The sequence below is a fragment of the Brassica oleracea genome, chromosome C3, assembly GCF_000695525.1.
Source record: "Brassica oleracea var. oleracea cultivar TO1000 chromosome C3, BOL, whole genome shotgun sequence".
Taxonomy (NCBI): Eukaryota; Viridiplantae; Streptophyta; class Magnoliopsida; order Brassicales; family Brassicaceae; genus Brassica; species Brassica oleracea.
In genome coordinates this window covers 56,782,414-56,798,341 of record NC_027750.1, presented here as the reverse complement: position 1 = coordinate 56,798,341, position 15,928 = coordinate 56,782,414, and the positions used below count along the sequence as shown (strand labels likewise).

Genomic DNA, 15,928 nt, shown 5'->3' with positions numbered 1-15,928 from the left:
GATTTAGGCTAGTTATTCAATGTTGTTAAAAGAAAATAAGGCATAGTCTTGTAATATTTAAAATAAAATAAAAGTTAATTCTAATTTTTTTTTTTGTCGACAACATTACAGACTCATATTGACTATGTAAACCACACCGGGAGATATTGATCCATGTGAACGACGAAAGACATTTGTTTCCTGACACTGCATGCTAGGTTATCCGCCTTTATATTTTGCGTTCTTGGTACATGTATAATCTCTGATCGTGTGAATCTCTCTTGCAGACTCTTGATATCTTTTAAATAACTTGCAAAAGCTGGTTACTCTTCTGATTCCGAAACCATCTTCACCAATTGAGAACAATCCATTGCAAAAGTTAATTTTAATTTATACTTCACTTTTAATAGAGTAGATGTGTTGTCTGGCATGCGTCACGCCTTCCACCCGATTAAACAATGCATGCGTCACGCCTTCCACCCGATTAAACAAAATAGGAGAATATACAATAATACAATTTAAAAAAAAAAATCTATCTTACAAGACAATTGTACATATACAATTAATACAATCAGGATTCTGATTCTCCATTGTAACCTTTTTCTATTGATTCAGTCCATTAATTTATTAATTGACTTTCCACATCAATACGAGAACAAGCCGGCAGATGGTCCTATATAAACCAACCAAAAGACATAACACTAATTTCATCAAACACCATACACTATAAACTAATATATACTAATGGCTACTACCAAATTAGTTATGAAACTCGTCTACATCCTCCTCACCCTATTCACCTTTACCATATCTCCTGCGATCTCAACGGCCCCAGAGGGTTGCGACAGCGGCGCAGAGAATCCATGCATCGACAAAGCTAAGGCTTTACCACTCAAAATCGTCGCCATTGTTGCCATCCTTACGACAAGCTTGATAGGTGTAATGGCTCCTCTTTTCAGCCGTCACATTGCGTGTCTCCGTCCTGATGGCCACGGTTTCATGATTGTAAAGTGTTTTGCTTCCGGAATCATCCTCGGAACCGGTTTCGTGCACGTGTTGCCTGACTCTTTTGAGATGCTATCATCTGAATGTCTTAATGATGATCCCTGGCATAAGTTTCCTTTTGCGGGATTTGTCGCTATGTTGTCCGGTCTAGCTACTCTAGCCATTGACTCCATTACCACCAGCTTGTATACCGTCAAAAACGTAGATGAACCTGTTCTTGACGTGTATGGCTACGATCAGGAGAAGGCGATTCACACTGTAGGTCACAATCACAGTCATGGTGTTGTGCCAGAAACTACAAAAGATAATACACAACTTCTACGGTACCGTATCATTGCCATGGTTAGTGCATATATGAAAATTAACTGAGGCGGTCAAATTTTGACGTAGCATTTTAATTAAATACATTGATGCATGCATGCAACACTATAAACTATTGGAATTTACTGAATAGGTATTGGAGCTTGGGATTTTATTTCATTCTGTTGTCAATGGACTATCTCTCGGAGCAACTAATGATGCATGCACAATTAAAGGACTCATCATAGCTCTCTGCTTCCATCACTTGTTCGAAGGTATTGGTCTCGGTGGCTGCATCCTCCAGGTATATATAGATTAAGATGCATGTTTCTTATATCAAATTATCAATTAGAGATTTATGTTCATGTGTATATAATGCTGTGAAACAGGCAGATTTTAAAAACGTGAAGAAGTTCTTGATGGCATTCTTTTTCGCTGGAACAACACCTTGCGGTATCTTTCTTGGAATCGCATTGTCGAGCATCTATAGAGATAATAGCCCAACGGCGTTGATTACGACAGGACTGTTAAATGCTTGCTCGGCCGGAATGCTCATCTACATGGCACTTGTCGACCTTCTGGCTACCGAGTTCATGGGATCAATGCTCCAAGGTAGCATCAAATTTCAGATCAAGTGCTTTGCGGCGGCTTTGCTCAGCTGCGCCATAATGTCGGTGGTCGCCAAGTGGGCTTAAAAGTTAAAAACTCTTATCAATATAATTAACAAATTATTTGATTCACCCCCGTGGTGAATAGTTAAATTCACCACACTCTTCATAATCAATTAAAGTGACATGTATGAATAGTTAAAAAAGACAATAAAAATAGAAGAAATAGCTGAAAAAAAACAACACCGACATTAATTAACGCCGTCTAAGAACCTAAACTTTAAAACCATAAATCCTAAATCCGAAACACTAAACCATAAATCTCAATCCTAAAATCTAAACCCTAAACCCAAAACTCTAAACCATAAACCCTAAAATCTAAACCCTAAATCCTAAATCCTAAATCCTAAACTCTAAACCCAAAACTTCAAATCCTAAACCCTAAACTTTAAATCATAAACCTAAACCCAAACCTCTAAACCGTAAACTCATCTGCTAGTTAATAAGATTAAGGTTTACTGTTTAGAGGTTTGGGTTTAGGGTTTATGATTTAGGGTTTGAGTTTAAAATTTAAAGTTTTGGGTTTAGGGTTTAGGATTTAGGGTTTATGATTTAGGGTTTGGGTTTAAGATTTAAAGTTTTGGGTTTAGGATTTAGATTTTTGGATTTAGAGTTTAGGGTTTAGAGTTTTGGGTTTGGGCTTTAGGGTTTAGATTTTAGGATTGGGGTTTATGGTTTAGTGTTTTGGATTTAGGGTTTATGGTTTTAGAGTTTAGGTTTTTAAAATTTAAAATTTTGCAGATGGCGCTAATTAATGTCGGTGTTGTTCTTTTTCCAACTATTTAATTTTTTTTATTTTTATTGTCTTTTTAAACTATTCCTACGTGACATTTTGGTTGGTTATGAAGAGTTTTCACCATAGGGATGAATCTAAATATTCTTCTTGATTAAGACCATCATTAACGCAGGGTTCTTAGGACGGGGTTCTTATATTCCGCTAAAAGCCTCGTTCTAAGAACTCCCGTTAATGATGCTCTAATAGGGTCCATTCTGAGATTTTGGGGGCTAAAGAAAATTGCTTCACCAGCCTCTGTACTCGGCCGACTTTTTTAATTGATTTGTTTTTGTACATTTGAGGGTTTTTCATTTGATTCTTGCAATTTTAATTTTCTTTTAATATTGAGATATTTACATGGCAAAATGGCATTGCAAGAATTTGAAATAATTTTATTTTTGACATTGAAAAATAAGTTTTCGAATGTGATATTTTTGTTTCTTATTTGGAAATTATGGGGTTTTGTCTATTGTCAGTAATAGTTATAAAAGGGAGAAATTAGATATGGAAACTACAGTGCCGCGGATATGAAAACTTCACGGATTAATAATATACTCGTTTTAAACTTACACTCTTAAAATTAAACTATACAATATTTTTGACAAAACTACAACATACTGTAGGACAGGATTCGTTAATAATAAATTATAGCTCATAAAATTGTACGTTCAGAATTGCTTAAAACGAATTCTAGCCATATTGTCTGATTGGATAGAATCCGATATACTGTGTTTAGGAAAATATTTGTGATAATCCACCAATAGAAACCGATCACTGAGTTGGTTAAATTACAATATGAAACTAATCAAATTACATGTTTGTATTTCATTCCATTTCATAAATTCTAATACTACAACCAAGAAATGGTAAGTGGTAAGAGAACTTTCAACGAAGCTTAGAGCATCTGCGATGGGAGTCTTTAAGTAGGATTTATTAGGAAAAAAATAATTAAATAATCAGTAGATTCACCAAAAGCTAAGGATTTAATCTTTAAAATTCCTAAATAAGAATTTTTTCTTAGTGAATTTTTGCATTATTTGCGGATCCCTACGATATGTGGCGATCTACGATTGGTTGATATATATTTTTTTTTTAATCTGAAAAAAAAAATATTTAAAAAATCAAAATACACTTTTTCTAAGAATTCTTTGGGTAACACGACTGCAGGATTGGTTAAACGACGTGAAGTCATATCTCAGACCCCATTTAAGAAAACCGCGGGTAGACTATTCGTAGGTAATAGGTATCATCAACGTCCTAATTAAGAATTGTTTTGATTTACCTTGGATTATTTTAAAAAGAGTGTTTTTTAGTTCACCTCGTACCTTAAACACGTAGGTTCACCGACCAATAATATTTCGTTATTTCATATTCAATATTTTTAGAAAAAACAAAATAATAAAAAATTTGTTAAGTTATATTATGTTTTAAAAATAAATAAAAAATAAAAAAATATAGTAGTAGTTGCAAAAAAAACTTTTTAAAAAAAAAATATTTTTAATGCCGTCAGCAAAACTCTAATCCCTAAACCCTAAATACTAAACCCTAAACTCTTGGGTAACCGTAAACTCTAAATCATTAGGTAAACCCTAAACCCTTAGATAAATCTTAAACCCTAAATCATAAACCCTAAACCGTTGTAAACTTTTGTGTTTAGAATTTACCCAAGGGTTTAGGGTTTACCCAAAGAGGTTAGGTGTTTAGTATTTAGGGTTTATCCAAAGATTTAGGGTTTAAGGTTTAGTTTTTTGCTCACGGTGTTAAAAATATTTTTTTTTTTGCAACTACTACTATTTTTATTTATTTTTACCTTTTATTTAAAAAAATAAAATAACTTGGCAAATTCTTATTATTTTGTTTTCTTTTTAAAAGATACTAGAGCTTGACACGCACACCCTTGTGAATTTAATTTTTATTTTTTATGAATTGGTTAGAGACATTTTTAAACATATATGTTATTTAGATACTCTTTTAGGTTCTTACAAACTTACCCGGATCCGGAAAAATCCAACTCAACCATGTCCAAAAATTTATAATACTCGAACATAGTTTAATTTTAAAATCTAAAAATTCAATACCCGTAAAATTGATCTATATCCGAACGTATACATGAATGCCCATGTCTAACTGATTATGTAAACAAATAAAAAAATTTGTTAACCAGTTTAAATTATTGTCACTAATGGAGAATTTCATTTAAACACGTGAAATCATTGTGATTAATACGTAAAAAAAATGACATCGAATTATTATGGTAAATACAATTAATGAAATAGTTTGCAAGAGTGAAAAAGAAAAGTAAAAAATGTAATTAAACACTTAAATGAAAACAATAAATGAACTTGAGAATTAGTCAAAAAGGAAATGAAAATCTGAAAAAACTCATTTAAAAATAGACAAATCTTATTTTGTACTTCAATTTTAATAGAATAGATGAAACAATGAAATAACAAAATACAATTGGTTTGTGAACCAAAAAAAAACTCTTATAAAAGTTCTAGTACTATAATTATATCCTAAACTTTTGAATATTAAGGACATATATATTAATGAATTTTGAATACTCCCGAAAGGTGTTACAGCGAATTCAGCATTTCAGCATTACCTTTTGTGAAGTTATACACATCTATACCTTTAATTAGGATTTAGACAGACTTAAAAGATGTTGACTTTATCATTTGAATAAGTTATCTTACATTTCTACAATTTTTCCTTTATCTTAGTTTGCTGTTTTTTTTTTTTTTTTGTAAAAATAGTTTGCTGTTATATTTTCCTAAGCAATTTAGTAAAAAATGAAGTTTGAAATAAGGCGAAATCAAACACTAATATAATAAAAATACATATATTTATATTTTCTAGATGGAAAATAGTGATTTACTTGCACAATGTGGAAAATATTAACATTGTTTTTATAGATTTTTCCGAATCGAGATATAGAGGCATTTCGTCACGTTTGGCACGTAGTCCTTCGTGCTCGTCCAAGAAAACCTGGAAATTAAAAGCGACAAACAAACAATATTATTATATATATCCAATTTTTTTTTTGTCGGCTAATATTTCCAATTTTGAATGTCTTCATTTATTTCTATAGTTCGGAAGACAAAAAAAAATGTTCTAACCGAAATTGACTTGTAAGGAGGCATGGGCCGCATGGCATGATGAATATTTGGGCATATACTCGGCATGGACAGTATTGACTATACATGATAATGCAAATGATTACATTTTCTTTTACTACATTTTCTTTTACCACGACTCTCATGCTTACTTTCATGACAATCTCTAACTACTATAAGAATAGAACAATATAGATTTATACGTCTTTTTCATCGTATGAACTCCTACCTTAAAAGTAAAAAAATTGTCCGGAACGGTATTGTCAGATGGTAAAGAGACGGGGTTAGAACGAGAACATATTTCAAGTTCAAACCACATATTGTGCAAAACTAAATCACATTGTTTCTAGACACATATATGGACTCATGTTTTTGATCTAATTGCATACCCGAAGAATGGGTCTGTCCGTCGACTATATCTCTTTTTGTAAATTAGTTTTTGCTCTTCTATAGGTCTGAGGTACCCTCATGTTAATCAGAAAAAGTAAGATAAATTTTTCACACAAATATTTAACGTTTTCAAAATTATAAATAATTTTTAAAAAATTGTTTGAAATAATTTATTCATACAAATGTTTGGATACAATTTTCCAAAAATACACTTAGTCAAAAATACTATAAATTTCGGTTTAAGGTTTTTTTTTTTGATCAAACCAAACTTGCATTAATCTTAAATATGTTTACACTCCAACAAAGGAGGATACAAAGAGGCTATTGACAGCCAAACAAACAACCACAACAAGATAAAGGATAGAAAGGCGATACAAATCCCAAAAAAAAAACAAATGAAATCGTATCACAACAACATCATAAGCTTCTTCAAAGACCGAATCTAGAGTAACCCGTAGGACCACACACACTGCACCATACGCAGAGAAGAGCATTCGAAGGGAGGAAGATCCTTGCAATACCAACGAAGCTTGTTCATCCAATTCACTCCATAGAAGAGGAAATATTAGGAAATAAGACTGGCTCAAACGAGGGACAAGCGGGGAATAACCCTCCACCGCCATATTCATTGGGATAAAGGTAACTATGGGTTTCTCTTCTACCTGCCACCAAGAACAGAGATACACGAACACAACACCAACATCCGAAATAGAACCCGTAAGAGAACTGCATACTGCAGACGATCGCGCCAAGGCGATATAAATGCTACTAGAGGTCGCAAAGGTAGAACCGAATGAGACTAAGCCCATTGGTCTATCACCAGCTAAAATCATGAACCTCAATTCCAACATTAACCATACAAATAGTTGTCTAAACCATTCTACAGTAGTAGAATATGTGGAAAATACATAGCTAAGATGAGCATGAATGACCTTACAATGAGGAGTGGTAGGGAGGTCGAAACAAGAACTTATTGAAGACCAGTCGACACACCCAAATAGAGACATGTATATCACAGGAGAATGGAGCCCGTAGGCGAAGGAAGTGTCATCGACACAACCAAATGGAGACCTGTATACCACAAAAGAATGAAGCCCGTAGGCCAGGAGACCACCACCACCAACATTCTTTGTCGCCATCCTGGATGGAGGCTTCAGAGTTGAGATATGGATAAGGGCTTGAAGAGATGGTATGAATGGGAGAAGACCAGTCGACACACCCAAACAACACGTCGGCCAACAAGACATTACATACTGCAGGATATAAGCATTTAGAACCAATTCTTGTGGCACCAAAGAACACAAAAGAAACAACACCACCATTGGTCAGATTTGGAAATGGAGTTTCCAGATTCCGAATTTTAGAGAACGCTTGAGAGAGGGTGAATGGTGTGTCAACGTGCAGATGAACAAAGAAACGGCATGAAGGATCAGGAGGATTTGGTGGTTCGAGCGGGGAGAGAGCTTTGAACGGCACCGGAAAAGGTAAACACGGCGGCGGATCTGGTGGTTCCAGTGGAGAGAGAGCTTCAGACGGTCCTAGAAAAGACAAACACAGCGGCGGAGAGAGGGCTTCGAACGACATCAGACAAGGCAGACACGGCGGCGGATCTGGAGGGGGACGGAATCGCAATGGAAGAGGTGGCGGATGAAGTGACGATGGAAGAGACCCAATTACCACCATAGCCATGGGAGAGGAGAGCTGCTTCAAGAGGAGGGTGGAGGAACAATGGAGCTGGGGTTGAAGAGATTCATCCGGAACGGCTCACCTCGGGGTGCGTGTCTGAGAGAGAAATTTTAGGGCTTTGATTCGTGATATTCATTTGGGTTTAAGGTTTATTGATTATTGCTTATACTTTAATATTTAGGGGTGGGGTTAGATTTATAAATTTTTATAAATATTTATCAAACATTTATAAACGATCTAGGAGTGTTAATTTTATCTTTTTCATAATACACTTATGAAAATAATTATTATTTAAAAATAGTATCAAATTTTAGGTAAATTTATAATTCTCTCATTTAGCCCACAAGTGTATGATTTTAATATTTAAACTTTATTTAATCAAAATCCAAAAAAAATCTATTATCATTGACAACATTATTCCATACATATGATTAATCAACTGTTTAAATTTCATTTATTAGACAAACAATTGTTTACTTATAAAGAATTTGCCAAATAATTCTTCAATTTTTTTTTATGGTTTTGAATAATTTAAACCTTGGATATTCATAATGCATATATAAAAAGGTATCAAATATGTTTAATTAATAAGTTGGGCAAAAAAAAAAACAAATCCGAAGAACCGAACAGAATCCGGTCCAAAAAACCAGTATCGAATTCAAACCGAGACTGGTTAAATATTCGAATGGATTCAAAAATTTTGTATCTAGGGAACAGGAACCGAACTCGATCATAACTGAAATATTTTGGATATCTGAGTATATCCGAATCAGATTTATATTCTTAAATATATTAGTTATTTTATAGTTAATATCCAAAAATAGATATTTTGAAGTTTTCAAAAATATTTTAAAATATATAATAATATTCAAATAGTAAACATCTACAATTGTTATACAATACTCAAAATACTAAAAATACTTAAAATATCTACCGATTCTCCATACAAATTTTCAAGCCAAACCAGTTTTTACATGAAGTTTAGGTATTTTGCAACACATTATTCAAATTTATATGTTATATAATAATTTTACTTTTAGATTTTGAAAATTTTTGAAGTATATATTAATTTCAAATTTTTTAAAATAATTTAAACGGGTTCTGCGAACCAGGACCGAACCCGCAGAGATCCGAACCGAGTCTGAACCAAAATCGATAAATATGAAACTGAAATCTTTAACCCCAAAAATTCAAAATCTGAGTATATCCGCTCCAAACCCGCATGGATACCCGATTGTCCACCCTGTTAATAACGATAAATACATTATTTAGAAAACTCTAGCTATAACAAGAAGAATTAAATTTAGTCAAAAAAAATAATTAATATTGGCCTAGAAAAAGAAATCAATTTTCATGTCTGGATGGATGACTGGATTGCAAGCATGCACTGACCACGAGCTCGTCATGTGCTTCTCGCAATCCTATAAAGTATAAATATAAACCTAATCGAGTCACAATTAGTACGCATCTGTTTAACCAGTTAAACTTAAATACACTACTAAATTAAACGTTTCTGAGAGTTGACTAACTGAAGTAACAGAACTACCTAAAAGACGCATGGGGTTGACCTCGACCGCTCGAAAAATGGCACGAAAGTTGCAGTTCTTGGATTCCTGTCTTCGGTCAATGGATGCGATTCATTTGACACAATTCCAAAAAAATTTATTCAGTTTTGGATTGTGTATTTGGTTCAGAATATCTCTCTTTTTTTAATAATATTTGGTTCAGAATATCAGTTGCAGAACAATTGGTTATTGCATATTTGCATACCCAAAAATTCTTTGTTTTTAGAATGAAAACTAAATCCATGCACGTGAACTTATCCCTAACTAAACATCCCTCCAAAGTTCCGACAGTTTAATATTATTTATTTTAAGAGATCTTCGGAAAATCGCGTGTATATAGAGTTTATACTTAAAAATCATGTTAATAGCTTAAAAATAAGCTTCTTTTTTTTTCTGGCCAAGATTAAAATAAGTTAGACTAAGAAAATAGGTATGCGACGTAAAAAAGTATCTACAAAGCTATACACTATTTTCATGAAAATGCATGGCTTTTATGAAATTAGAACGAATCGCAAGGCATATATATAAATTAAAACAATGTTATTACATCTTAATTTTTATAAGCAGAATCGTCAGAGATTCCTTTATATATACTTACTATAGGATAACCCGTACGTATGCGCGGAGTGAGTTATTATAATAATGTTTGTTATGATAACTAGCGCGTATGCGCGGAGTGAGTTCTTATAATAATGTTTGTTTATGAAATGATTTTAACATTTTGCAACACTACAGTCTTTATCGATTATAAAATGACGAATACAAATGTTGGTATTTTAAATATATCATCATTGTTGAATAGTTAACGTATTACATCTCATTTTAATTATTTTTAAGACTTTGTATGCACAAAAGGAAATTAAGTTTTGCGGCTGACATAAATCACCAAAACCAAATAGGCAACATCGATTGTATAACGACGAAAGATTTTAGGTTTTCTGCTCTCGATTTGTTTACTATTATTGACTCTTCATAAGTGATTTCATTTTCTACCTCTATAGAATTGTGCTTTCGTTCTCGTCTTTGTTTCATTGATATGAGTTAAGTTTTTTTTTTTTTAAACTTCTTTTATGAATTTAGTGAATTACATAAATGTCAATTAAAAATGGACATATATTAAAATTAGTTTCACTCCATATACATATCTAAGAATCAAAATTTTGAAAAAAATCACCGGAAAACTATATTAACATGTTAGTGTTCAAATCTAATATATCAAGCTGTTATAGAATATAAGTGGAGATTCGAAATATAAATGTCTGTCTAGTATGTATTCACCAGCTCGGTCCAAAAATCATCTAATTAGAACAACAAAACAAATTACTTATTTCACTAGTTCGGGTAATATACGAATCCGAGCGGGTAATATCTGAACCCGAATGGATATCCAAAGATAACCAAACATAAGTATACTTAACCCTATATTTCTAGTTTATTTCTCTCATTTTATTCAAAATATTTATATTAATGATGCTTATCGCTCAAAATTAGATAATATACATATAATTATGGACAAAATCATTTGCTACTCACTTAAAATATATACCAAACTCTTGTTTCTTACATTAAAAAAAGTTGCATCTAAAATTTTAAAACAACAACTAAATTATTGTCTTTCAATTTTTAAAGTTTTATCTCCAAACCTATTAATAGTTTAATAATTTAAAAATTAGAAAACCAGCTAAGTTAAAATATATTTTAAATACGAAAAACTTAAACAAAGAATAATTTATTTATTTTATTCTTCAAAATTTAAATATCCGAACCCGACCCAAAATATCTGAATCCGAACATAAAATACCCAAACCCGACTCGAAGTGTTCAAATATCATAACTGGTTCTACACTTTTATACTGAAATATGCGATACAAACCTAAACGTGTATCCGAACGCCAACCCCTATGATATATGATCATTTGTCTCTTGCTTGAACAAAAAAAAAGTTACACCATTGATCACAAAATTTTCAATGTAAGACTTTTACCATTTTTAATGATTTATAGTCGTTTTTAAAAATTTTAAATATAACATATAAGAAAACTTTTAATTTTTTATTATATGCTTAATGTCATTGTTTAATTTCTTTTAATAGTATAAAAATAAACAAAAAAGAGAGAGGTTATAAATCTTTTTATCAAATATGTATTATTCATAATTATTAATTGTCATCTATATGTTAACCATATTTCGTAATTCCGTAGCTTTTATTTAAGGAAAGAAAAAAATATTCTTGTGTATACTATTAATTAATTTGAGTAGTTAATTTAATAAAAAAACATAGTATATGTTTATATGGATCCACTAATTTTTCTAACAATTCTTAGAATCATTCTCGTAATGACACGTGTCTACGAAAACATGTTGTAATGTTCATGGATTAATATATAGGGGATATATATAGTTCTGTTATTTATAAGATTAGTTAGCTAATAAACACATCTATAGTCGTGTATATAAATCTTAGTATAAAATAATGGTATAGTTGAATTGATAAATAACTGCTCCGAATGATATATACAGTGGCAGATCTAGAAAAAAATTTGAGTGGGAACATAAATTAATTTTACTTGATAATCTGACAAAAATACCTTATATAACACATATAAAAATGAAAAGAGAATACAAGGAGGTTTGAACCTTGGTCATAGTGGGGGAAAATAATGATGTTAACTAATTAAGCTAGAAAATCTTGCATAACCTTTATGCAATTAAGCTTGTTTTAAAATTTTAGTGGTGGCAGATGTCCCTTGCTGCATAACGTGCATCCGCCACTGTATATATATACCCCAAAGGTCATTTAAATTAAATCGTATTATCTATTTTTAGTGTTCACGGTAAGTATTCCCTCCGTTTCAAAAAGATGGATGTTTTAGAAAAAAAAATTGTTTCACAAAGATAGATATTGTGTGTTTTCTATGAAAAAATTGTAAATTTTAAGAAAATTAATTGATTTTATTGAATTAATATTGGTTAAAAGATATTAAAAATTAAAAATTGAAGAAAATGATATATTTACTATAGTGATTTAATATGTTTTCTTAGTATGTGTGAAAACGCTAAAAAATCTATTTTTGTAAAACGGAGAGGGAGTGTATTGATTAGTTTTTTTCACACTCCACACATCAAGTGATTTGCGTCATCAGTGACAATAATTGGCCTGAAAACAACGGGCACACATTCATATATAACTCGACTCATCCAATAAGTCCAAAGCACACTAATATTAAACAATCTAAACACACAAAACTCCAAAAGGAAACAAAGATGGCTTCAACACTTCTCATGAAAACAATCTTCCTTGTACTCATCTTTGTCTCTTTTACAATCTCTCCAGCAACTTCAACGGCGCCAGAAGACTGCGCAAGCGAGTCAGCGAACCCGTGCGTCAACAAGGCCAAAGCCTTGCATCTCAAAGTCATAGCAATCGCAGCAATCCTAGTCTCAAGCATGATTGGTGTTGGGGCTCCTCTCTTTAGCCGAAACGTACCGTTTCTCCAGCCAGACGGGAACATTTTCACTATCGTCAAGTGTTTCGCCTCAGGGATTATCCTCGGAACTGGTTTTATGCATGTTTTGCCTGATTCTTTCGAGATGTTCTCATCACAATGCCTTGAAGAGAACCCGTGGCACAAGTTTCCTTTCTCCGGGTTTCTCGCTATGTTGTCCGGTCTTATCACTCTAGTGATTGACTCAATGGCTACAAGCCTTTACACTAGCAAGCACGCAGCTGGGATCGTACCACATGGCCATGGTCACGGCCCCGGAAATGATGTTACCAGCAAAAGATGGCGATTCTGGTAGTGCACAACTATTGCGATATAGAGTCATTGCTATGGTTAGTACACATGTAAATATTAGAAACTGACGTTGCTATTTTAAATGATATATAACTGAATATGAATGTTATGAATATGAAGGTATTGGAACTACGAATCATAGTTCACTCTGTAGTCATTGGACTATCTCTAGGAGCAACAAGTGACATTTGCACCATTAAAGGACTCATTGCTGCTCTTTGCTTTCATCAAATGTTTGAAGGCATGGGTCTTGGTGGTTGCATTTTTTAGGTATATAAAATTATATATAAGAAATTTTTTATCTACATCCAAAATTTTAAAATTTGAAATAATAACTTTTTAATGTTTGAGATGTTTTCAGGCTGAATATACGAACAGGAAAAAGTTTCTTATGGCGTTCTTTTTTGCGATAACAACACCATTTGGAATAGCGTTAGGGATCGCTCTTTCGACCGTTTACAGAGACAACAGCCCCAGCGCATTGATCACTAGGATTGCTTGATGCATGCTCCGCGGGATTGCTCATCTACATGGCGCTTGTCGACCTTTTATCGGCTGAATTTATGGGACGAAAGCTTCAAGGTAGCGTCAAAATGCAGATCAAATGTTTCATTGCGGCTCTTTTAGGGTGCGGTGGCATGTCGGTCATCGCCAAATGGGCTTAACTATAACAATGAAGAATTGAACTATTGAAGTCCTGTGAATTTCATTGTCGGACTAAAAACCGTTTTAGGTTCAGTTCTCCATTCTGTATCGTTTGAATTTCATTGTCGTGAGTATCTATCATATTTTTCTTTTTATATATTTCATATATGTATTGTGATTGGTCCCACCAGTCATATAGTCTTTTTAGTTCTTGTCGTTTGATGTTTTCGCATGTCATATAAAAAATAATACCTTTTGCTAACCTTAGTGACATTAGTCTATATATTTCGAAGTAGGCCGGTACATCGGTACATTGTTTATAACATTCTTATTTTTTTGCTGAACATAAAGTTTGTTTACGTTTTGAAATGTTTGTGTTTTAAAACCTGAGCCATCCGACTATTTCTTTACCTAAGATACTGTATATATTATACACATACACATTAATTTTATAACTTTTCAAATTTACAATAACTCAACCGTTAGAGATATTTTGCATTTTTCAATATAAACCAATCGCTATAACCTAAACACTATTCCATATACTTCTAAACCCTATACATATTCTAAGTATAACCAATTGTACACAGCCTGATTGTACACCATATCTATATATAGATTATACACTGATATTTTTATTATAATTCGAATTGGAAACCAGTTAGTACAATCTCAAGTTTTATAATATAGAATATATGGTACATGTCATTGATTGATCATAGATACATTTCAAAAACGAAAATGAGAAACAATTTTTTAATTTGCCATTTTACATTTACTTTTCAATCTGTACAATATATTATGTACAATCAAATAAAATCTTAAAGAATATATTTCCCCTATATTGAATCTCTGTAAATTTGGTACAATGTAGAATATAAGATATTTGTTATAAACGAAATGATGATCGACCATGGACCAGCCCGTACTGCAGGCCCAATCCGGGACATGATAAAGACAACCAGAGACTATGTGTTTATCTAGTATATATTCCATGTATATCTGTAACATAGTGTTTATCCTTATCCTTATCTTGTTAGGATAAACATGACCTTATGACGGTCTAATACCTTGTATATATATGGACCTTCTGGTCGACAGTAATAATGACAGAAGTATTTCCCCAACACTTCATTTACAACACGTTATCAGCACGATAGACTCCAAAACCCTGAGACAAAACCTAACCTAAAATCCGTCACACATAAACCCTAAAACAGACGCAACTTAAAATCGATCTATCTCTCAAATCCCGAGGAACCAAACGACGCGCCACATATCAAATTGAAGCTCTTGACGAGACGAATCCATCAACGAAAACCGTTTGTCAATCCGATCTCAGACACACCCATACTCGCAAAAACAATACTCGGCGCCATCTTGGTCTTTTGGAACCCTAATTCTGGAAAAACCCCAAATTGTTCTTGCTTGTGTTCTGGCTTACAAACACCCGATCAGCTCCAGCCCCAAGGTGTTCCTGAGCCTAGACGACCTCAGTTTCCAGTTCACATCACAGCCAGCTTGAGTTCTCAATCAACCCACTCGCAAACTCAAGAAGAAGACGCGTCCGACGTCCTCAGCGCACATCCGCGACCAGACGCCAAACCATCCGATCCCGATCAGACGCGTCTCTCCTCAGCACGCGACCGTTCCAGATCGTCCCATCTCGCGTCCGTTCGAGGTTCTCTTGGTGGTCCGGGTTCTACAATCTGCAAACAAAAGGTAACCCTAATTCTAAGAACATGAGAATTGAATTTGGATTGTTTGTAAAGATTGAAACCCTAAAACTAATCTCTAAGATGAAAGCTTTAGGATAAATAGATCAAACCCTAAAAGAGTAAATCGGAGCTCGAATAAGTCTGATCCTCTAAACCATAAGTTGTTCCCTTAAAAACCCCGGCCCCCATCTGCAGCCATGTAGCTATATTTAGCAACATGTCTCTGCAAATAAAATAAAACCAGAAACCATAAACTCTTTAAAATCTCGAACCTGAACTTGTTT

At 33.1% G+C, this 15,928-nt stretch overlaps 1 protein-coding gene and 1 pseudogene across 2 annotated transcripts; both read left to right on the top strand.

The window, feature by feature from the left end:
* Positions 1 to 723: 723 nt before the first annotated feature.
* On the top strand, positions 724 to 1,979 carry LOC106333681 (fe(2+) transport protein 2-like). Of its 2 annotated transcripts, XM_013772094.1 has the most exons (4): positions 724 to 1,185; positions 1,231 to 1,326; positions 1,439 to 1,588; positions 1,674 to 1,979. In XM_013772094.1, exons 1-4 carry the CDS (start codon positions 724 to 726, stop codon positions 1,977 to 1,979), a joined length of 1,014 nt encoding a protein of 337 aa, XP_013627548.1. The 2 variants fall into 2 exon arrangements, with proteins under 2 accessions (XP_013627548.1, XP_013627547.1); XM_013772093.1 differs by having other exon boundaries at positions 724 to 1,326.
* Positions 1,980 to 12,748: 10,769 nt separating this feature from the next.
* On the top strand, positions 12,749 to 13,946 carry LOC106333766 (annotated as a pseudogene).
* The last annotated feature ends 1,982 nt before the right edge of the window (positions 13,947 to 15,928 follow it).